Source organism: Rhinolophus ferrumequinum, chromosome 22, assembly GCF_004115265.2.
Source record: "Rhinolophus ferrumequinum isolate MPI-CBG mRhiFer1 chromosome 22, mRhiFer1_v1.p, whole genome shotgun sequence".
NCBI classification, from domain to species: domain Eukaryota; kingdom Metazoa; phylum Chordata; class Mammalia; order Chiroptera; family Rhinolophidae; genus Rhinolophus; species Rhinolophus ferrumequinum.
This window is the reverse complement of record NC_046305.1, coordinates 42,938,786-42,962,888: the sequence shown is the minus strand read 5'-3', so window position 1 is coordinate 42,962,888 and position 24,103 is coordinate 42,938,786. Positions and strand designations below refer to the sequence as shown.

The 24,103-nt window shown below is 47.7% G+C and overlaps 2 protein-coding genes across 2 annotated transcripts; both read left to right on the top strand.

Annotated features, from left to right (window-relative positions):
• Positions 1 to 22: 22 nt before the first annotated feature.
• WDR77 (WD repeat domain 77) lies at positions 23 to 8,294 on the top strand. The gene is made up of 10 exons (XM_033091996.1): positions 23 to 279; positions 492 to 677; positions 1,685 to 1,826; positions 2,107 to 2,156; positions 4,390 to 4,460; positions 4,600 to 4,654; positions 5,120 to 5,191; positions 5,882 to 5,990; positions 6,517 to 6,585; positions 7,178 to 8,294. Exons 1-10 carry the CDS (start codon positions 165 to 167, stop codon positions 7,335 to 7,337), a joined length of 1,029 nt encoding a protein of 342 aa, XP_032947887.1. The 5' UTR covers positions 23 to 164; the 3' UTR covers positions 7,338 to 8,294.
• A 5,350-nt stretch (positions 8,295 to 13,644) lies between these two features.
• Positions 13,645 to 23,239, top strand: OVGP1 (oviductal glycoprotein 1). The gene is given in 13 exon segments (XM_033093452.1): positions 13,645 to 13,649; positions 14,191 to 14,237; positions 14,780 to 14,809; positions 15,222 to 15,291; positions 15,293 to 15,436; positions 15,468 to 15,487; positions 15,490 to 15,619; positions 16,124 to 16,258; positions 17,469 to 17,580; positions 17,679 to 17,864; positions 19,911 to 20,013; positions 20,305 to 20,941; positions 21,444 to 23,239. Coding segments are annotated over 12 exon segments (1,158 nt in total). The 3' UTR covers positions 20,481 to 20,941; positions 21,444 to 23,239.
• Positions 23,240 to 24,103: the final 864 nt, after the last annotated feature.

Here is a 24,103-nt window from a genome sequence, read left to right as displayed (position 1 = left end):
CGGAATGGGAGCGTAGAAGCAATTCTCGCGAGATGTAGAGTGCCTGCAGCCAGCCTCTCTAGAGGGGCGGAGGCCCAGAGGAGTACCACGTGGGGGCTGCCTGAGCTGAATTTCCGACGGGCGTCCAGTTTGGCTCTATCTAGGTGGAAGCTGGAGCTGTGGAGATGCGGAAGGAAACCCCGCCTTCCCTAGTGCCCCCGGCGGCCCGCGAGTGGAACCTTCCCCCTAATGCGCCCGCCTGCATGGAGCGGCAGTTGGAGGCTGCGCGATACCGGTCGGGTGAGCCGAGATCCCGGGCCTGGGCTCCCTCATCCCGGCACGGGGTGACCCTTCGCGAGCCTGATCCTTCCAGCCCACCCCCGCCCGCATGCCGTCCTGACCCTCGCGTAGCTGAGCTCAGCTCCAGACCCGGCCCGCGTGGTTCTTAGTGCGGTCGCCATGGAGACGAGCCCTTACACTCCACACGCGCTGACAGCTTGTACCTCCCTTAGATGGGGCGCTCCTGCTGGGGGCCTCCAGCCTGAGTGGCCGCTGCTGGGCTGGCTCCCTCTGGCTTTTCAAAGACCCTTGTGCCGCCCCCAACGAAGGCTTCTGCTCGGCTGGAGTCCAGACGGAGGCCGGAGTGGCTGACCTCACTTGGGTCGGGGACAGAGGTATCCTAGTGGCTTCTGATTCGGGTGAGTCGCTTTCTCTTCAACCCCACAGGTGGGATGGAGGCCATGGGCTACAGGTTGGGCTGGGTTTAATCTTTAATGCCCCACCGTCAGTGCTCGCGGGAGCTGGAGGTTGTTGGTCCCCACGGAGAACTGTGGAGGTGGTAAATACCTTTTCTGAGAGTCTAAATTTCTAATAAAATCCACAACAAAAGTAAGAAATGGGTTGGAACCACTTTTCTTCTGTGTAACCTCCGCGATATCCCCCAATCCAGACCGACGATAATCTTGATCTTAAAATGATGCTGAAGCCAATCTGTGCTGTCTCTTTCCATTTCTTCCCATTTTCTTCTTTTTAAGTGATTTCATTCTGCTTTCTTTGTTTTAAATGTCAGGCTCAGCAATGGGGCCTGAAAAAAAAATCAGAATTTGGGTGTTGGCAGGCATTGCATGGGACCATAAATGTGGATACTAAAAAATTGAGCTTCTCTGACAGTTGAGCTTGAACACTACCTATCAAGACGACTTTTGAGGGGTTTTCTGTACTTAGCCAGTCACTGTGCAAGACATTGAATTATTCAACTTTTTTTTTAAAGACTGTAAGACATTTATTCAAATTGTTCAACAACTGTTTATTATAATTGGGAAGATATAGCCTTCCACACTGGACTATGTGATGCATAGACAATTGTGGAGACTTCATCAGTTTCTCCTGGGAACTTATCTTCCAATGTTTTCTTACTGGAAGCAGGGTAATGGATTTGACCAGCCGTTCCATCTGTCCCTGTCTTTTTTCTAGAAGCCTTCCCCACCTAATTGTCTGGACTATTATTAGGAAAACAGTAATGCCAGCATAATGCCGAATGGCTTGGAAGATAGCTAAACCCGCTAATGATATGGACTCTGGTTGTAGAGGAGTAACTTAAACTTTGTTAGTTTAGTGACGATGGACTCCTCAAATCCTAGACGTGAGTTACTGTCTCGGTTGAATCCAAGCTTGTTTCCCTCACCCTCCATCCCACCCCTAACAGGTGCGGTTGAATTGTGGGAGCTGGATGAGAATGAGACACTCATCGTCAGCAAGTTCTGCAAGTATGAGCACGATGACATAGTGTCTACAGTCAGTGCCCTGAGCTCTGGCACGCAAGCTGTCAGCGGTAGCAAAGACTTCTGGTGGGTTCTTGTTCTCATCGCTGCTGTCTCCAGGCCTTCCGTGGGTGTCTTCACTATCCTCGTAGCCTCCTCAAGTAACGTTTTGGGCTCGTTAAACTAATTATGACATGTCTATAAGAGTTCCTTGGAGATTTTGCAATCCATTGTCAATAGATGGTAACAGAAGCCCAGTAGGCAAAGGCACAGGACATGTCAGTGAAAGGAAGTTCTTGTGGATACACGTATTTTTATGTAGATAGTGTAGGTCAAAATTAAGTATCTGTTTCCTTTTGCTTCTTAGCATCAAGGTTTGGGATCTCGCTGAGCAGATGGTACTGAATTCATACCGGGGTGAGTGGCCTTTCTTTCCTTTTTAGTCCTGGCCTCAACTGTTTTGTTTTTAGTCTCCCCTTTGGGCTCTTTGAACTTGGCTTGGATGTTCGGGGCAGCAGGTCCTGGCTCTCTCCTGCCTGATAGTTTTCTTCCCAAACTGTAGTCAGGCCCCAATGTCCATCCCTTACCCTTCTCTTAATTTCCCTACTTCTGTGGATGGCCTCACTAGCTTCTTGGCCACGCGAGGCTCAGAGTCTCGGTCCTCTTCCACTCCTCCTGCCTCCCCCGATCAGTTGGTCACCTAGTTCTTTTGAATCTTTTTCCATTTGGTCAATGACCTTCCTTTCCATTTCTTATGCTCCCATTTACTTTCAGGCTTCACCTCACACAGAAGGTGGCACTCATCTCCTCTCTCCACTTATAAATTTTGGTCTTTCGTTGGTTTCCGGTGGCTTGCAGATTAAAATCCCATTTTCTTGTCTGCGCCCCTCCCCATAAGCAAACTGCACTCGCTAAACCAAATCACAGTAGATCCATGGCATTCTCCAAGTATAAACCCTGAGGCTTGTGAATCTTGAACTTTTGAATATTCGCTTCCGTAAAAGTTCCATTTTTCTGGTGAGAACTATCACTTTCTATTAATGTTCCTTTTTCTGCTTATTTTCATTAACAGTGCTAGCAGCTGATCTTTTTTGGGGGGAGCCATTTTTCATGAAGACACCTTATCTTCATGAAGATAAGGTCTAGAACATTAATGGATGTGTGGCTAAGGGATGTAGATGCTAGGTGACCCCTTGGTTCACTCAATGACCAAGTGCCTTCCTCTGCCAATATTAACTTCAAAGTGCATGATGCACATATGTCCAATAAAAAAATCACAAACTCATACGTATCCTGGACCTTCAGGGTCACTTGCAGATAGTTAAACAATAATGTTAAAATGCCAAGTCTACTCTACTTGCTGTTTGATTCTTAAACGTATGATGTGATTTCCTGGTCAGGGCTAACTCTTTGTCAGCGCTTCCCCCATTCAAGCTTTTCAATTCATTTTTCGTGTTAATGTCTTATTCCCCCTACTGAATTCCAAATCCCTTGAAAGCTGAGGAACCATGTGTTCTTCAGATCTTTTGTGTCCCCCCCATGGCTTTTTTCAAGTGAGCAATGAATTCGTGTTGGCTTTCCATGGATTCTAGGGCTAGGGAAGAACTGTGGAAGGTATCTGATCCCATCCTTCTGTCTCAGGGCAGAGACCCGTCCAGATGACCTCAGAAACTCTGGTTCTGTGACTTTAGAGACGGTGGTTCCCACAGCCTACAATTGCTACATGTAGCAATGATCTTCACAATTTTTTAGCATGTAGACCTAAAAGAACTTTGAAATACTGTACCCTCTCCCACATTTTTAAATTGGCTTCTAGTTTAAGTTTAAATAGTTCCAAAGAAGATAATTTCTGACCATATCACTTACTATATATTTGTTTCAAGCATATGTTTGTCAGAATTTGGGATTTGCAGATTAAACCCATTTACACGTAATTTATGCAAAATGTCCACCAAATAAACCTAAGTGACAAAAACCTTTCTACATGAAGCCAATTGGTCAAGTTAAACTTAACTTTGTGTCAGAAAAGGTTTGACTTCATTTTTAAATTCAAGTAAGCTTGTTAGATGTGTCCTTATGACAACCATCTGTCATAGTTTTCAAAACTCTCATATTTAGATAGAAACAGAGATAAGCCGTAGAATCACACCTGTGTTTGTGGTGTGGAGGAAACAAGGCCAGCCCCCTTCACTGAATTCTACCCAGATGCTCTTTCTTTTGCCCTTTGGCTCTTAGGGAGAAGCCCCTTTTGTTTTATACCTTCGGTTTTTATACTCCTGAGCACTGTACCATGGTAAGATTTGGGATGGGGGAGAGAGATGTGTTCCTTCCATGCAGTGGGAGAAGTGACTGTGAAAGCAGAAGTAGGAAAGGAGCATTGACAGATTATAGGCAGCTTCTTAGTTCAATTTTAGGAAAGAGAACATTCGAGAATTCCCTTAAAACTGTCAGTGTCCCAAACTCCCTTGAAAGTTTTTGTATGCTACCTGAGGCTCTAGGATGTCTTAACTATAAATTCCTTCACTGTTCTTACTCAGCCCCTAATTTCTCTTTCATCGTCTTTACTAATTAATTTTTCCCAAACCTTTTTCAGTTTTCTCACTCCATCAGCATTTCCTCTGAGGCTTTCTCTCCTTTCTCTCCTTTACAGCTCACTCTGGGCAGGTCACCAGTGTTGCTGCCTCTCCCCATCAGGACTCTGTGTTTCTTTCCTGCAGTGAGGTGAGATTCAGCCTCTTCTTCCCTTCCCACTCCCCAACCACACTCAAACCCTCTCGGCCAGAGTCTAGTGTGGAGACCTCCTGGCCAGCAGCTGCTTCTTTGGATACTGAAGCCTTGTTTTCTGTTCCTCTGCTTCTAGGACAGCAGAATTTTACTCTGGGACACCCGCTGCCCCAAGCCAGCATCACAGATAGGTGAGTCTGAGAGCCAGTGGCGGGCGAGCGGTACTAGAACCTTCCTGAAATAGGCTTTCCTTTGCCAGAGTCAGAGGCAACGTTGCCAGGTCCCCACTCACTGTGACATAAGTCATCCAATTACTTGCTTTCCCACCGAGGCTCTGCTCACCCCGTTTTGTGCAGCGGGTACCAAGAGGAAGGATTGGTTCCTGGGTGGCTGATTTACTTTACATTTCCTGGATGGGTGAACAGAGGGACCAGAGTTGTTATCTTCACTCTTATGCTTGAAACTTGCCTGTGACTTGTGTCCAGAAAGGGCAGGAGGCTGATGGCTGCGCGTGGGTTCTGAGGGTCAAGGATGAGGACATGGCTGCTTCAGCGGGGTGTGGGAAACCGAACCAAAGTGTTCCTGGGCTATAGAGTGACTTTGTCTGAGCAGTTTCTCCCCAGAGCTGGGCTCCGACCTTCTCCTCTCCTTTGCAGGCTGCAGTGCCTCTGGCTACCTTCCTACCTCCCTGGCCTGGCACCCTCGGCAGAGTGAAGTCTTTGTCTTTGGTGAGGCGGCACATCCAACTGTATTGACTCTGGGAAGGGGAGGGTAGAGCCGGGGCACTAACGTCACGTGCACAGGCCCTAGGCTTCGCCTCGTTAGCACACCTGGGCACTAGGTGACGTATGCTGGTGGAGGGCGGGGGAGGTGGCGTGATCCCAAAGTGGTTCTAGTTTCACTTTGGAGAACATGATGGTTTTTTTCCCAGTAGATTGGAGTCCTGGCTTTTGTTTTCTGGGTGTGGCTACGTCCCTGGGCCACAAAGCCGGTGGATTCCTATGCAGCAGGTCCTCCAATAACGTCGTTTCATCCAGCGTTGTTTTGTGATAACGTTGATGAGATGCCGGAGGAACTTAGGTCTTGTTTATATCGGCCTGTGGTAAAACTGGTTTTGTTATTTGTCATTTTGCTTAAAGTCCTGGAACCTAACGATGACGTTGAGTGAGGACTTACTGCGTAGGGAATTCTGTTCTCCTGTGGATAGTTGTGGCTGAGCATGTGGTGACATAGTTTGTGTTTAAATGAACATCATCCATTCATTTAATTTTCACAACCACCCAATGGCTCCTTATTCCGACTTGACAACAGAAGACACTGGTGCTCAGAGTGTTAACGGGTCCTCGATTGCGGAACCCGCCTTCGAATCCAGGTCTGGTTGACTCTTAATCTCTGTGTGTGCTCCCTCTTTTCTGCAGGAGATGAGAATGGGACGGTCTCCCTTGTGGACACCAAGAGTGCACGCTGTGCCCTCCGCTCGGCTGTGCACTCCCAGTGCGTCACTGGGCTGGTGTTCTCCCCACACAGGTACTGTTCTTTGTCACCAGGGCCTGGTAGGCATGAATGGGCACAGCAAGGGGAGAGGCTTACGTTGGCAACGCAGTAGCTGCTCAGGTAGTTCCTTAAAGCAGACACTGCTCGAGCTGAGGTTTCAGAACGTCAAAGGTCTCTTCAGACTAGTCCTTTTTTGGGTTGTACAGTTTCTGTCCGCAAATGGCTGACACTCTGCCCAACATCCCAAATGTTTAATACTGTGGGCTTCTAGGACTGTGGTTGGAAAAGCCTATGTTTCTGGGTTGTTGCTGAAGCTCCCGGAAGGGACCAGGTGGGATGGTTAGTTGCCAGGATGATTGTCAGCCTTGGCTTTCCCTTTACCCTTATCTTTCCTTGGAACTTGTAATGTGGACTTGAGTGGTAGCCCGACCTTAACCCAGTGTGGAGATCAGGCCCCCTTCTGTGGGTCACTTTAGAGTGGGGACTGGTGGCCGCCCAGTCAGTGTTGGTCTTGGGACCTACGGTTTTACCTTTCACAGCCCTCTCTTTCCTCTCCTAGTGTCCCCCTCCTGGCCTCGGTCAGTGAAGACTGCTCCCTCGCTGTGCTGGACTCTGGCCTTGCTGAGGTGTAAGTGTGAAGTGGAACCCTGGTGCGCAGGAACTGGGGAGGGGAGCAGTGGGTGGCTGGGTCCTTTTTCTCTTCAGGAACATGCATTGTCCCTTTCAAGGAGACTGGCTGACTGCTGACCATCTCCCTGTTCCTGGGGCTGACTCACAACCACCTCTGTGCCTGGTAGAGGAGAGCGTGGTGGGAGGTGGAATTGCTAAGTCTGGCATCACGACTGCCTCCCAGGAGGTCACAGTCTACGCTTTTCGCATAAAGAACCACATACGTGAAATACAACCTGTTACAGGGTGAAAGGTACCAGACAGAAGGCCTGCATTGTGCTCCCTTCTTCACCATGATTTGCTGTGTGATCATCCTCCACCCTTGTTCTAGCCACCATTTCTTCATCTTTGAAAATGGAGCAGTGGATTGTACAATCAACGAAACCCCTTGTGGATAGCTACACTGCTGTCCTGGTGACAGGGCCGTGCCTTTGGTTAAGTGTGTGTGACACCCCCCCAAAAATGTGCCTTAGAAGTGTTGGGTTCTCTTTCTTTCCCAAGTCACTTTTTCCGCTTGTCTCTCACATGCTCAAACCTGTTCTCTCTTGTAGGTTTAGAAGCCGAGCTCATAGAGACTTTGTGAGAGACGCTACGTGGTCCCCGCTCAGCCACTCCCTCCTGACCACCGTGGGCTGGGACCATCAGGTCATCCACCACGTGGTGCCCACAGAGCCTCTGCCGGCCCCTCAGCCTAACAGTGTTGCTGAGTAGATTGGATTTAAGACAGAAAGCAGATCCCCCATGAGCAGACACTCCTTTCGCCCCTACCCTGTCAGTCAGTGGGACAACACAGAGCCTTTTGCAGTATGTTGATGGCACCAGATCTGCAGTTACTGGGCATGTCTCCGCTCGGGGGTGGCAGGATTCTGGGATCCTGTTGTCATAGGGAAGAAAAACACTTTTGAAAATGGATATGTACGTATGTCTGAGTGTGTGTGTGTAGATACATAGTTTTAGGTGGTGGGGGGCAATAAAAAACCCATTCCCACATCGTCCCCGAGGCCTACCCAGTCCCCCAAAAACAGTTCACAACAGGGTTCTATGCTTCCCATGCAGCTGTGAACGAGGATTGGCTGTGTCTGGATGAGGTATGGGACACGGGAGTTCCTGGATCCTCGGAAGCAGCTCATATACTCCTCGTAGAGATAGGAGCAACTTAATATTTTTATGGAGCTTTGTTGACCTTTATCATGGGCGTTGCTTCCATTCGCAGAAATCCAGCCCAACTCTCCTTGAGGAAGAGCCAGGACACTCACCACAGTTTTGTACATCTTGCCATTAAACTAAGTCAGAAATCCATTTTCTGGCCGAAAACAAGGGTGGCTGGTGCCCGTGTGGTGCTCCCCTCCCCCGAGCCCCACCCGCGTGCAGTTGTGTATATGAGAGAGGAGTGTTCTTCTGTCATTGATGCCATGGAAAAAAGCTTGGGGATGGTGGAGAGCTTCAAGGCATTTCAGTTACATCAAACACTGACACTGGCAGAGCAATGTCTTCCACTTTTTCTACCTGAAAACAGCCTGGGGCCTGATCTCCTACCTCTGGGCCCCTTTCTGTGGATATAGGACGTCTGAATGCTGTTCTTTGTGGGCTCTGAAGATTTTAAATTGCAGCCTCAGAGAGAATCGGAAATACTGGCTGGTGAAATAAAAAGTTTAGGCTTTGTTGGTCTGTCTTTTGAAGTGTGTTATGTGCAGTTAGACACTTTTCACTTAGGTGAGTCATCAGGTGTCAGTCTTACAGCCTATTGTTACTATTTTTATTATCATCTTCATCATCATTATTACTTCCCCGGCTCCCCAGAGTGGCTAGTTGGAAGCTAAGCTAAACATTTGGTTACTCCGGTTGGTAGACTAGAATCTGTCAGTTAGAAACCACGGATCGATTATTATGTACTTTTGTGCTTTACATGTTTAAAATCACACAAAACTGGGGTAGTTTGAAGGAATATGGACAAAATATTTGTTTGTGAGCAAAGCTTCCATGCCTCACCCTTGCCAGGCATGAGCTCTGTTCTCACCACTACCTTGAGTAAAACATAGGAATTTGTGTTCCTATGATCTACCTGGTTTGGGGTGAGGTAGGAATAAAGCCTTCACTGTTGTTTACTGTAACTTCTTGGGAGGTAATAGAGTGGGGCGGTAGAAACACGTTAAGTTCTTCTCAGAGGTGAAAGCTTCAAATCTGTGATCACCTGGAGACGGAGGCAGGGACTGAGGTGGGAACTGAATTTGCATAGCCCTACTCACAGACTTACAAGTGATGGAGAGAAACCTCAGTGGAAGAGAGAAGAACCCAAAGAAATGTATCTATAATGGCATCTGAGAAGGAAAACAGTTTTTGAAGAACTGCATTATCTTACCATTAAGAAATGGTAGTTTGGATTCAGATCTCTGCGGATGAGAAATTCACATCTATTAATGACTGCCACCAAGACATTTGCAAAGTCACCATAGGAATGACCGTCACAATTTTGGTTGAATGTGAGCAACAAAGATGGCACAACATAGAAGGTGACCTCAAAATAATCAAATGTGGTATCACGCCGAGTTACTAGGTCCTTGACTTGGAGATAGTTTCAGTAGTGAGAACGGACTTGCTGATAACAGGTGGGAAGGAACTCATTTTGTTTTGTGTGTTGAAAATGATACAAGCAGGCATTTTGCATCTAGGTCCGCTGGTTCAAGTGTCAGAACGCTGGAGTAAGTCCATTTCCCTATCTTCATTCTTGCTCTGGGGTCCACTGACCTGACCCATCATATCCCACTGCCGACCTCCGGTCACCAAGGCATAGGCGGCTCACCCCCAGGTAGTACTCAGGCCCACAGCAAACCCGGGAGGGCTGGAGTACAGACTCAGGTGGCACCAGACATCGGGCTGATGCCCGAGGTACTTCCTGCGCCACATGAGAGTAGGGAGGCCGGTTCTTTCATAAACATCTGTCCAGGCATTACTTGGTTCACAATTGTGACAGCAGCAAAGTCACCCGAGGTCTGAGTGCGCTGGGCTTCCAGCCATGTTTCCTCTGAGCAGCGTGTGAGGAAGGGCAGGCAATATTGGGGGACTGGGTAGGGGGAAGTGGGAGGGTCCCTGTAGTTTAGTTTTGAATCATTCAGCTTCGGAGGGCTCCAAAACGTTCTTGCCACGTCTAGACCTCAAAGTAAAAGGCTCTGATCCTTAAAAGATGCTTGTTGCATTTGGACAGCGTAAGTATTCTTTGTCTTTCAGCAGTTGTCTGACATAATCACTTTGTATCTACAAATTAAAATCAGACAAAAGATTTGTTCCAAAGTATACTTACATAAGCATTTCTTTCAGTAAGAACGCTAAGTGCTTTGATGTATTCTGGGGATGCTTTAGGGTGTCTAAGGAGAGCCAACATACCTGGAAGATGCTGAGAGAATTCATAACCAGTCACCGTTTGTAGCGAGTTTCTTACAGCCAGCCTGGGTCGCACCGAACACACCGTTCTAATCACTTGTGCAGGAAACTGAGTTTGTTTTGGAAAGGGGTAAGCAAGCTCCAGTCTCAATTTTTAGCTAATTAAAAATTCTCAAGAACATCAGCAGTCTGTATCACAAGCGTGGTTTGGGAAAAGTAAAGTGAGCAGACTTGTCTTGGACCCCAAACACATTTTCTTGAGTTCTCCATCAAAAATGGGCAATTCTGGAGTTTTTCATCTTCATTATTCATTTTACCGTCGCAGGACTAGGACGATCCAGAGGCTGAGGGAGATGTGAGATCAGGAGAGGAGGGGTTAACTCTTAAGTTCTAGAGAGCATGATCCGTGATCCTGCAACCTGCATTTTATGATTTAATGTAGCCCTCAACTTATTTGGGAAACTCCTTGTCTCATAAATGACATTCTGCAGCTTTGATGTGGACTAGAGCATTAAAATCAAGAGTTTACTCTCCAAACAACATCCTTAAACTTTCTGGTGGGAGCCCAGCTGGTGCCATGGGTTGGAAGTCGCTTCAGTGAATATAGACATATTTCACCTGTCCCTTCCATGTTCCAGTCAAGCATTTCACTTCGGGAGGCACTGTGCTACAAGCATTAGGAACTTTTGTTTCCAACTGAACGTTTCCACTTCAGTGGGTAACCCTTACTGGGGTCTTAAGTGGAAAGTGATGGAGCTTGTTTGGATGTAATACTTACCTCTACTACTTTATGAAAATACTGTTTTTTTGAATTGCCTCAATTTTTAAACTTAATGTCTATGAAATAATGGGTTTTGGGGGGTAATATATATTTTCTGATACACATTAAAATAAACACATATATTAAACTTAAAAAATCCTCGTGCACAACCAAAAACCATGTTTTATATCAAATATTGAAAAATACTGCTCTAGTGTATTTCCTTCATTTTAAAGCTGTAAGACTTTTAAGTTTACACTGATCTGTAGCCAACACTCTTTGGGTTCTTCTATCATACAACCAATTGATTTTGTTCAAGTCATACTCCTCCAATTCACTTACATGACTCTCAGGAAAGATTTGGTCACATGCTTTGTTAAAACCAAAATACTTCAGGTCTATGTTCAGGCCTTCCTCTAGCTGAGTGCTGTAAAATACAGAACGGGTTGCCCTGCTGTAGGGATTTCTTCAGTAAGCCAACTAGAAGACATTTGTAAATGTCTTTTCTCATTTCATGAGAACAGGCTAAGCACTAGGGAAGAGTATTTTTAAGTATCTGGGTGGGTGTGTAAAACTAAAAAGCAAACATTGTATGTTTTGACAGCAGGAACTCAAGGAGGAGGATTGAGAACAAACAGCAACGGGGCATACTGGATGAGTGGCATAACCGTCATTCGGCCTCTTACTATTCATCATCTGCTACGCACAGAGAGTCACAGTGGCTAACTCTTTGGCACGGTCGTCCCTGAATGCAACAGAAGTCATTCCCGGGCATCCATTGTTATATGTGGGTATTCTTCTCAGCATTATCAGTCACATTTGCAGGTACAGAAAACTTCGGTCTGAGGTCTAGCCTTGCCCACTGCAGTAGAATAGGAGCCTGGAGGACTGACCCAGGTGCAGATGTGCAGCTTCAAATGGATACACAAATTTGGCTCTGTGATGGGTACAGCGTTAATAGCTAGTGCCCCTGGCAGGAGGCTTGGGAAGAAGGGCACAAACTGACTGGGAAATCTCAGTGCTGTGGAATCTAGGGGCAGGGGTAGGGTGACAGGCAGGCACTCCTCGTCCAGGAAGCCTGAAAAGGCAGCCAGTGAGGCCCCAGCAGCCAGGCAGGACTGAGCCAGGACCCAGGCCCTAGGAAGCAGCTGTAGTGCCCACAGCATACAGAGCAGGAAGAGGAGTCAAAGCAGAGACCCAGCAACAAGAATTAGGGCACCTGGGCTGGGAGGAAATGGGAAACAAGTAAGAACATGGGCATTGGACTCGGAAACCACACAGGGAGGGGGATCTAACCCATGCTGCAAGTGGTTGCCAAGCCTGGTCCAGTGTTGCTCTCGGGAGGCTTAATTACGTCCCGATTCAGGTTAATATTAGCTCAACAAGTGGAGGGCGGCATTGAACATACAGGTGGGACTCAAGTGGCCCCAGTGATGGCACAGAGCAGGAACTGGATCTCAAGTCGGCTGGGCAACAAAACTCATGTTTTCCCCACCGCACCCACCCACGAGAGACAAGAGACAGACACACACTTCTCCAAGAGAGAGAAACACACACCAGCTCTTAGGGATGTGATCAATGAGTTCACTTGACTAGAAGCCCCTGGAGAGCAGACACTGTCTTGATCAACACCGTACCTAAGGCCCAGCAGGGCCTGACACGTGCTCAAGGAATGTTTGTTGAATACATACAGGAAGGCAGAGAGGGATGAGCAAATGGAAACACTGTCTCTGTTAAGTAGCTTTCCATCAGGTTTTCCCAGAGTTGCAGTGAAATATCTTCACCCTACACCATCGATACCATTTATTGTTTTTATTCCATGATATCCAAGGACTCTGCTGATGAGAAAAGTTGATTTTCCTGGTTTCTTCATACCGGAAGTGAAGCAAATTCAACCACTAATCATTGTTACTTCCCTGTGTCATGTATTATATTGACACCTGGTTAGCCCCTCTGCAGCATATGGATTCGGTGAGCAGTGTCTGTCTCTGGAAGGATGGGCATATTGAATACACTGAGAATCCGATTTCTGGTCCTCCGTGATTGAGATGCAGACACTAAACTATGGGACCTACCCATGGTCTGAGATCTTCTGTAGCAGAAAAAGGAAACTGACAGATTATAAAAGCATTTGGCTGCACACTTATTTTGTTTATCCTTCATATTGTTATTGTATTTTTGAAATTTGGCTCTTAGGTATCCAGAATTGTATTCGTTATATTCTTCTTATTTCAGTAGTTATTTGCCTTAGTAACTTTGTATTAAGTATTTCAGCAGTTGTCTTACTCAATAACTTTGTATCTACAAATTAAAGTAATAGAGAAAAGATGTGTTCCAAAGTATACTTGCATAAGTGTTTCTTTTAGTAAGGCTGCACTAAATGTTTCGATGCATTCTGCGGATGCTTAGGGCATCTGAGGAAAACCACCATTCTTACCATTGATTCATATACAGGCTCAAACATTGTTGACTTCATACAAAAATTCAGATTTTTGTCTTCTCTTGAGAAATCAAACAATGTTTCAGCATTGGGTCTATTTCACTGAACGCCGACCTTTAGTGGCTACTCAGCGTGATGTCCCATTTATACCAATCTCTGCTGTCTCCCGACCAGAGGCTTCGTGTTGGTTGACGTTTATCATTGGGCTCGAACTGTTATTCTTCTAATAAAGCGCAGAGTGAGCTAGTTCACTGTGTGCCCTTCACCCGTTACATTACCTGCCTGGCGAGTGTCAGCATTTGAGTTTGAGAACCCTGCGCTGCTGGGCAACTTTTTTGGCGTCCCTCATTACAGCCACCGTTCACGGAGCCCTTATTATCTGCAAAATGCCGACCTAACCTGTTGCTATACATTATCTTCTTTAATTTCGACAAAACCCTATGAAGTAAGTACGGGCTATTGTTTCCATTTCACAAGTGTGGAAGCTGAAGCTCCAGAGCTAAGTAACTTGCCCATGAAATTGGTGATACCGAGATGCAAATGTTGGCCTGCCTGAGTCCAAAGCTGGGGCTTTTAAACTGTATGTTACAGTGCTTCCCTAACCAATATAACAGTAGAATTACTGCTCCCACACAGTGTTTCTACCTCATACTCAATCCACGTGGGCTGAATACCGGAAAGAGGCACTGCTCATGGCCCTGCCTTCACCATGGCCAGTGGCAGATACCCACTCCATGCCAGTGTCAGTGTCAGATGGAGCTGTGGCCTTGTTGGCTCTGAGAGTTACGGCTCTGCTGGAGAGGGAAGACAAGAGATGCTGCGGTCACTGTGACTCTGGGGCAGCAGCCTATTAATCACTGTCCCTGCTTCTGTGTGTGTGTGTGTGTGTGTGTGTGTGTGTGTGTGTTTGTGTGTATCTGGGCTGCCCCGGGGCTGTCCCAGGCTGTACCCAGGAAGCTCAGATTTTAAAGCACCTCAAGCTCTAGCCTCATAGTTCTCAGGCCACGGAGACGGGAGCTGTTGCTGTGGGTTGGTGAGTGTGGCAGGACCCAGCCCTCACAATGTCACTCAGTCCAGGAGGCATCAGGCATCCTAAGTGTGTCATCTCTCTGGTGTCCGAGAAGCAGCCTGGGCCTCAGGTGGCCTGCATTAGGTAGAGGTGAAATGGGACATAGCGAAGGGACAGAGGGACCCAGGGAGCAGTGATCAGACCAGTGGTTCTCAAATCAGCATCTCGGGGGTAGGAGCCACGATATCCCAACTTTTAAATTTGCAGCCAGGGTTGAGAGCCACTGTCCTCGAGCTTCTGCTGGGACTTTTAGACGTCATCGTCCTCCCAGCGCACAGCACACGTGTACACACACAAGGTGTGTATCAGAGTGAAAAGGAGCTCCACTCGCTCGGCTGAGAGAACAAGAGGAAACAGGTGAATGGTGCGTGTGTCTCCATTTGTGCATCTCCGTCTGGCTGTGGTGCCGAGTTGGTGGCCGCCCTCGAGGACTGGAGGGTGTGCTGGGCGCGTCTCTCTGGGATGTGTGTGAAGCTTTGTGTGATTCTTACCTTTGTTTCCTGCAGGGCTGGTTCTCGTGCTGAGACACCGCAATGGTAAGGAAGCTGTGTCTTCCTCTCCAGACCCAGGGAGGCCCTCAGACTGAGGAGTGTCCCGTGTTGAGTGTCCCTTGTACCTGCACCCCGCCCTGTGTCAAGGATCACTGATCCAATACAGTTCAGCAGAGGATTCTGTCACCTGCTGTTTTGTCATTCTCTGTGTGCTGGGATCCAGACTTGAGGATTTATTCTGACCAGGATTTCATAAGGCATTCTTTTCCTCTGGGACCTCAACAGTGAGCGAGGACCAGACTTCAGTGTAGCTCTGGGGTGTGTGTCTGTGTCTGTGTGTTGGGAGGGGGTGTCATAGTGGCCTTGCCCCTTGGGCTGTGTCCACACTGCTCTATGGAGGCTGAGCTCCAGCCCCTTCCTTGGTCTCTGCCAACTAACGCGTGCTCTCTCTTGCCAGGTGCTGCCCACAAACTGGTGTGTTATTTCACCAGCTGGGCACACAGTTGACTGAATCCTGCTTCGATCTTGCACCGACCTGGACCCATTTCTTTGCACCCAATGTTTGAGGGTTTCTGAGAACTGCCTTCCTTTCCTCCAGCCACAGACTGTGCCCTCCACAGGGTGGGGAGCAAGGAGCCTTGTGGGAGGTCGTGGTTCTGCAGACAATGTGAGGCCCCTTGCCTCACCCCTGATCTCCCCACAGGTTCACCACTATGCTGTCCACACACCCAACCGAGAGACGTTTATCAATTTGGTTATATCCCTCCTGAGGACACACAATTTCAATGTTCTGGACCTCTGCTTCTTGTACCCTGGACTAAGAGGCAGCCCCATGCATGACCGCTGGACTTTTCTTAATTGACGTACAGCCAGTCTGGCAGCTCCAGAATCCAGAAATGATCCTGCTTTTGTCATATCTGGACTCGTGGCATGATAGGAGCAGGAGGCCAGGGGCAAGTGCAGGACAGCTGTAACAGATGTGCTTTTACTGCCAACCCCCTAGAGGTGTTGGGCCAAAGGGCTGCTGAGCAGGTGTCCTGTGGTGGCTCCTTTTCGCTGTCGTATCCAGGTCTTGCTCCAGCCCTCCCGCCTAAGCGATGCCTCCTCTGCGCAGCTTCCTGGACTCCCTCAGGCAGGCAGCCTGAATCCTGTACTACTACTGAGCCTGCCGGCCACTCTTCTATCAAAACACTCGCCACATTGGCTCAAGTCTGCCTTTCTCACGAGCCTGGGGGCAGGGCCTGTGTCTGACTCCCCTTTATGTGTCTAGAGCCTGGCTCAAGGGGCTCCGTAAATAAAGGTTTCCTGGATCATGCTCTTTCCCTGACTCTGTTTTGTCTGGTTCTCTGTGTCTGCCTCTTTTACTTTCCCGGAGCTCCCGTTTGCCTTCCAGAAGGAGGCCCTGCTCACCACAAGGCCAAGACTGCCGCTCCCCGCTTCCGTCTCAGGGGACACTCGCATCATCCAAACAGCTTAGGACGGGCCCCGGCTAGGGAGTTAAGTGGGTGCTGCGTTGGAGGGGCAGGACACTGAAGGGAAGGAGGCATCTCAAGCTCAGAACCTCAGAGCTGCCCGAGCGCTCTCCTTGAGCTTTCTGTGCGCAGGCCCAGTGGAGGTGCGATCTGGGGCTGAGCTGAGAGAGGAGATGTAGTACCAGCCCCCACAACGTCACCTTGGGTCGAGTCTTCTTCCTTGCCCACTGCTGGCTCTCACAGGAGAGCCCCGCGGGCCTGGCCTGTGCCATCCCAGAGCACAGCTGTGGACATTCACTGTGTGGCAGAGGGCTGGCATCAGAGAGGCAGCTGAATTACCAACCACTGCCACAAAACCCAAAATAGGAATGCCTAGTCGGGCCCAGTTTTCAGAGCACATGTCTTCATGCAAAAATTATAAAGCCAGACAAAGACTAGTTCAGGACTCTTTCTGGACAGGCCGCCTCAGGACTAATTTGCTCAAACCTCAACCATCAAGTATTTGCAGATGGGGAAACTGAGGCAGATGCAGAACAAAAGAGAGGATGGGGTGTTTCTGTGTGCGGCTACACCAGGGAGAGTGGTTTCAATGTGGGCGGGAAGGCGAGAGACACAGGGGGACATAGAGTTTGTTAATGTTGGTATTACAGCCAGGCAGCGTTGGGGGGTGGTCTCACCTTCACCCAACCTGGTGACCTTCGGCAGATTAGTTAACCCGTTGGAGTTTCGATTTCTTCAGCTTTAAGATGGAGACAGTTACGGTACTTAGATCGAAATTAAATCAGATAATCCGTGGAAACCCTTGTACCTGTGACCCGGTAATTACTCAGTTATACTACTTCGCCATTATGACAGCTCCCTGAATGAGAAGGGTTTCAACAGTTCCTTGAATGGTAGAAAGACAGAAGCTCTTTTTCTGCCTTGGGACAGTGTGATCAGTACTGCTTTACTCAGGACAGTTTTTGCAGACCTCTGTTAGCACTTGTGTCCAGCCGGCGTGTGTTGGTTTTCGTGTCTGACGCCTGCCTATTTCCATGGACACTCTCAGGATGGCATAGGTCCAGAGGCACAGCGGTCCCTAAGCAGCAGTCTGTTCCAGTGGCGGTATCTCAAGTGTACAGCTTGGGCAGGTCCCACAGGCAGAAGTGGTAGGGAAGCTTGGGTGGCCACTGCACAGCTAGTTAGCTAGTGAGCACTGTGACATCTGACTTATCTCCTTCTCCTGCCCTTTACAGACTCCTGGATTTCATCATTGTCTTGTCTCACGAATTACATGGAAGCTGGGAAAGGTTCACGGGACATAACAGCCTCCTGTTCTCTCTGCCTGGAGACGCCAAATCTTCGGTGAGAGAAGGAAAGATCTCAGGCGGCCCAGACATCTGCCCCTGAGGCCGGGCCGTTGGCTCTTGGTAAAAAGCAGGGATTTGTGTTCTTACCTGCAGGCATATGCCATGAATTACTGGCGAAAGCTGGGGGCACCCTCAGTGAAGTTACTCTTGGGGTTCCCCACCTATGGACGTACATTTCACCTCCACAAAGCCTCTAAGAATGGGTTGCAGGCTGAAGCTGTGGGACCTGCGTCTCCAGGGAGGTACACCAAGCAAGCTGGCTTCTTGGCTTATTGTGATGTGACAGAAATAGGGAACTGTTCCTATTAGTTAGGGTTCTCCCACCTGCAGCCAGGGCCAGAGCAAGGACAGGGGCAGAAGCAAGACTGAGTCCTAGAGACAGGACAGAGAGGTAGTTTACTGGGGCAAGGGAAATCCACTATGTGGGATATTTTCTTTTTCCTCAGGGGAAATTATCTGAGTCCTCTGTAAGGGATGAGAGACTGGGTAGAGTTTGATTAAAGGGGGGACAAATATTTCACCCCTTAAAAGAATCTTAAATGTCATACAAGTCAATCCTGACTTACTATATGGCCCAAATAAAAATAATCAATATTTGCAATATATATAACTTCAAACATTTGCAGAAGTAAAAGAATAGTATAGCCTCCCCTCTGCCTTTCCCATTACCACACGCCCCCTCAATCATTAACCAATCCTGGCCAATCTCGTTTCATCTCTCTCTCTCTCCCTCTCCGACTTCCTCCCTCCCCACTACATACCTGATTATTTGGAAGCAATTCCAAAACACCTCCTACTTCAGATCATTTCTCCTCTACCCCAATTCCACTTCCTTACTCTCCATCTCAACAAAGCTTTCTACGGAGTGGAGGAAAGAGACATGGACCCCAGGGAACATGAAACACAAGAGAAGACAGTGAGAGGCACAGAGTGTGTGGCTGGTAGATTTTAAGCGGAGCTTTGAAGCACAGATAGACTGCTGATGGGCAGGAATGACGAGATAGGAAGGACCTCCCAGGAAAAGGACAGCAGGTACAAAGGCACAAGGTGTATAGGGGTGCCTGCTGGAGAGCTATGTTTGCCTTAGGTGGTCATGGAAGTGTTGGTATCTCTCCAATTGTTGCTCCGTGCTGACCTGGTGGAGATGTTTTCTTGCTAATCCAGAGAGTGGTAGCATAGCTGAAATAATATTCTTGAAGAACATTATGGGTCAAAGAGATTTTGATAGAACTTTTAAAGAACCAAACCAAACAAAACCCCAAAAAGACTTAGACACTAAGTTCTGCAGCCCATCTTGAACACTCTACTTCTTTGCAGCACATGGTTCCAGGACAATGCTGGTGCCCAGTTGATACTCAGATGCTTGATTGATTGTGAGAAACTAGTTTTCTTTACCTTTGAGACTTTCACATTTATGAAGGGTTGAAAAGCTAGTTTGGTAACTACCTAGATGGGGTCGTTTATGCTGATTTCTAATGAACAGAGGAGAGACGTGTTCATGAAAACTCTGGAAAAGATACAGGCTTGGTCAAGGGTCATGTATGCCGCTGTTAGTAGTTTGCCATTGGTATTATTTATCAAACCCAGGTTTGGTTTCATAAGGAAGTCACTCACTCCTTAGTCTTCTGTCTGTTTTCCATCATGGACATTAGAGGAAGGACTGTATAATAATGGGAATTTATTCAGAATAGAGAGGAGGCCATGAGTGTCTTCCCCACTCCTCCTTTGGTCTCTCTTCTTCTCACCCCCTCATGACGGTGTGGGGACAGAGCCAGGAGTGCAGTTTCCAGGCTCTCGGCCTCATGTGGAAAGGTGCTGGCTCAGGTAGTAAATGGCCATCAACTGTGATTGGATGGCCATCAGCTGTGGCTAGTTGGCAGTCAGCTGTAACCAGTGAGCCATTGGCCACTAATATAACTGCCGTGGCTACGCCAGCAGAAAATGGGAGCTAGCAAGAAGATGGTGGCTGAGCTAGCAAGTGCGGACTGCAGTTAGCAGGGCAGATTGCAGCTGGCCAGTGAGGTTGGTTGGCAGAGACAAATGGACAGTGAGTTGCTGATCGTGTGGCTCCTGCTTCCTGTGTCTCCAACCCAGCCTCCAGCAAGAATATAGTGGTGTGAGTCCCGTATCTATGGCTCCGTGGGTGTTCCTTTTTGTCCTCACCATATCCTGTGTTCTTATGTGGGGAGCGGGACCAGAGACCCTGCATGCCACCCCACATGACAGAGGGATTCTTGGATTCTTTATTCCTGGGCAAGGAACAGTGTATCTGCTGGTGCTTCTTTCCATGGCTTTCACAGAAGTCACCTGTGCTCCTCTTGGCAGATATGTTCCTTTCTCCAGAGAGCGAAGAAGTGCTGGATTGATTATCATTATGTCCCACATGCCCACAACGGGGAGAAGTGGGTTGACTATGATGATATCATCAGCTCAGATACAAGGTGAGAACTTGGTTCTTTCTTGCTCCAGCATACAATTTCCCTCTGGCTACCATGAGGCCCTTATCTGTAGTGTGTGTGTGTGTGTGTGTGTGTGTGTGTGTGTACTGGGTGGAGGATGAAAAGGTGAGAATGACTACATTAGGTAAGTTTCAGCTACACCTGAACTAACTGGGGTTTCCTTATCCCATCTATTCCAACTCTTTCATTTTGAAGAGAAGAAATGTAAGTTTTTCAAGATCCCATAGCTAATAAGTGGTAGAGTCTAGATTCAAATACAGGCTATCCTCCTAACCATCCTGCATTGTTCATAAAGAGAGAGCATTTGCGGACAGGGAGGGCCGTGGTGCGGACATTGGACCTGGATGACGTCAGGGGCACTTTCTGTGTCCCTGGCCCTTCCCCCCTTGTCCACATGTTGAATAATCTCCGGGTGCAGGCTGGTAAGCAGCTATGACCTGGAAGCTGGGGTTGGAAATTGCATAAGCAGGCACTGGGTGGGTCCCTTGTGTTAGATCCAAAGGCTTTGATTATTCTCAGGCCAGTCTGTTTTCTAACCTTGGTTTGGGTGTGTGCTCCCTTTGACGTCTCTGAGCTTTGTTTCCCGTATCTGTAACACGGGAATAATCCTTATAGTCATGACATTATTGTAAGAACTAAATGAGATACGGAATGAAAACTGTGCTGGCTCACAGCTAACAGTCAATATATATTAGTTTATTTCTGTTTGTTTGTTTTTTTCTCCTGCTTTCATGGGACAAGGGCCAGAAAAGGAAATGAGGTTTCTTTTGATAGCTCTTTGATAGTGGAGCCTGCCCGGGCAGATGGAAAACGGAACCTGGCATGCTAGAGCTGAAACATCCTTGGAGATGGTGTACCGCCCTCGTTGAATGGATAAGGAGACTGCGACTCAGAAAGGTAACCCAGCTCGTCAGGTGCGGCGGGGACTCCCATCCAAATCTTTACAATCATGTTGTCTAGAGCAGTTTCCTTGCCCTCAGTGCTGTTCCTGGAGCCTCCCACATTGGGGGACACAGAAGGTTTCTTCCTGAGAATTCAACAAGTAAGGAATTAGGACTTGGGGGCAAGATCCTGCTGAAGGTGCAGTCAAAGAGGTCAAAATGAGGACTTAAGCATCGAGAAGAGGCAGGTTCCTTCATGGGTTCGTTCATCAGAAATGTATCAAATCCACCGAGCCCCTGTGGGTACCTGGGATCATATTACGGGATGAAGTCGGGGAGCAGGGCTTCTGTGTGGTGGCATCTGCTCTATGTCCTCAAGTGGGTGTGTTATGAAATCCTCCAATCTTGGCTTCCGGGAGCAAGTACTTCAGTCCTGGAGGGGTTCTAGTCCTGCCAGTCATTCAAGGGATGGGCAGGAAGAGGTAGGAATCTCATTCCTTTCTGATGATTTTCTCTAGAGTCCAGCTCAACTCCACGATGTTGGCTCCCAGCTGCTATGAATGTTTCAAGAACTAGCCCTGACCGGCTGACCGGTGACCAAGGCATTGACCACGGATTCGGGAATTTGTTCCCAGAAAGAGAGGCTGTGGCCACTGAGACCCAGAGGAAGACTGAAAATAAGACCACAATTCCCAGAGGTGGGATTGTGAGCCCTGCAAGGGAAACTGTGTCCTTTGGAAAGCACATTGTAGTCCTAGAAGGGAACACTGAGACACCTGGAGAGAAGACCATAACCCCTGTGGGTCATCAGTCTGTGACCCCTGGAGAGGTGACTACGACCTCTGTGCCCCTTCAGACTGAGACCTCTGGAGGGAAGACCATGGTCCCTAGAAGGAAGGCTACAGCCCCTGAAAAGATGACTTATCTCCTCTGGAAAGATGACAGTCACCCTTGATGGGGAGACTAAGACTCTAAGAGAAGAGCATTTGACTTCTGAGGTGGACACTAGTTCTTCTCCCCCCCGCCCCAATAGGTTACTTTGGTCTTTAGATGGAAGTTGAACAGGATGCTACCCTCTGGCCCTGTCATCTAGCTCCCAGGACACATTCCTCTTGTGACACCCCTTTTGTTTCTCTGATGGAAACCATTGTTCTGTCAACTTGATGACCCTTCCAACAAGCCCCCTCTGTCTAAAGAAAGAAAACCCAGGAATTTGCTGTGGATCAAGAAGCCTAAGCTCTGTGGGTGGCAAAAGCTGGGGAAAGCCCTTGTCTTTTCTTCCGGGTCAGCTGACAGTAGCTGCCTATAGCCAGCGATTCATAAACCATTTGGGGCAGAGCAGGCCTCAAAGCCGCAGTGAGTCCATCTCTTTTCTGTTGAATAAATTAGAAACACAAGGACCCATTCGAGTTCTCTGAAATGATTTTCTTGAAGTGACCTGTACAATCCAATATGTATCAGCTTCTCTTTTTCAAGGTCACTTTCTCCTACTGCTATTTTTGGACAGGGAGTTGTGTCTCGCCCACACTGATGTTTTCTAGTGTGGATTATGTGCTTCCTTCTCTGTCATGAAACTGCTCACGGCGCTGTTGGTCAGAGCCAGAGTCTCTTCTAGAGAAGTTTTCCTCAATCCTCAAGGGAGACTGGAGGAAGGAAGGGGAAGTTGAATCTTCCAATTATATTCCCTGCTTGGTAAAAATCTGAGTTGTTTCTGAAAAAACACCCCCACCCATTCTCACCATAAGAAGTGGTTGAGCGAAAGGCAAAACAGTATTTTCGTGTGTTACCTGCACACTTCTCCTGGGTCTTCTCTGGAAACATCAATTCCCTCTTCCTACACATTGCAATCGACCTGTGGAGTGTTTCCTGGGCATGACTGACACTCAGAAGTTCGTATAGACACAGGACCAATTTCTAGCCCTCCCTTCTGGGAGACAAGGAGGCTCGGCTCTGAGTGGGTGTCATACCCATCACTGATGTTACCTTTTCTTTTAGAAGTGCAGCCTCCAAGTCTTTAAGATCAGGGTCTGAAATTATCATGCCCGTGGGTCCAGGCACCTATCAAAAATGATTTAAGCAGGTGAAGATGTTTCTACACATGTGTGGGTACACGGCCACAGGCCCATGTTGTCACAGCATAAATCACAAATCAGTTAAATTGCATAACAAACCAACCCCGAAGCATAGTGGCTTACAAAACAGGGTAGACAGGGAAAGGCTGACAGGAACGCTGTGGTGTTGGCCTCGGAGGCATCAGTAGAAAATCATGGTTCTAAAAGTATATACAGGTTGATCAATATAAAAATGAATAGAAATACAGTATGTGTATACATAAATATATTTCCTAGCTTTGACCACTGAGAGGGCTTGAAAGCAATGACATTTCAGAAGCAATAAGTACATTTAATACCCAGATCTTTTTTTTTTTTTTTTTGGTTAGGGCCGACAGATGTAATTTAATATTATTAAACTTTTTTTTTGTTTCAATTACAGTTGACATAAAATATTTAATGCCCAGATCTTGATTTCTAAATTTTGTTCTCCAATAAAAGGAACTGGGGATCTTTGAAGAAGTGGCTGATTCTTGTGCTGGAACGGGGAAAGTACAAGAAAAGACTAGAATAGCTGATGTTTCCAGAAAGTAAGGAAATACTCAAAAATGATGGGTCCTTGTCCGAGGGAAACAAAAGCCACCTTGGAGGAGTTCCCGGTGGCCAAAATTGGGACAATTTGAGCAACAAAATAATGATAATAAGGGTTTGTAACCCATAGAACAAAGTAAACAGCATGAGTCCATATTCTATTATGCATAATGGAATAAACAGATGGGGAAGAAGAGGCAGCTTTTCCTCACAGGGGGATGTCAGTTAATAAATGAAGAAGAAAGTGTCTAGAGTGGTAAGGGATTGACAAGAGGCCCGAGGCCAGAGCCACAGATGTGCGACAGGAGAAATCTTAGGAACCGCGGGCAAGGTGCTTGACGTGGGTGGGAAACGGGCAGGGCACAGGCTCAAACAGGCAGGACTAATGAACGGGCACAAGTTGTCTACACCTAGGGAAGTGAGCCAGGGAGCAGATGCTATGAGCTTTTGTCACTTTCTAAAATGAATTTTGAAGCGGCACATGAAAGAGTCCTTTCAATGTTCCGAAGAACTGTTTTTGTAAGTTAGGAATATTG

Coding starts and splice junctions, on each gene's coding strand:
- WDR77 (XM_033091996.1), top strand. CDS start 165: ATGCGGAAGGAAACCCCGCCTTCCCTAGTGCCCCCGGCGGCCCGCGAG. Junction 2,157..4,389: donor GGTACTGAATTCATACCGGG/GTGAGTGGCCTT, acceptor TCTCCTTTACAG/CTCACTCTGGGCAGGTCACC. Junction 5,192..5,881: donor GAGTGAAGTCTTTGTCTTTG/GTGAGGCGGCAC, acceptor TCTTTTCTGCAG/GAGATGAGAATGGGACGGTC.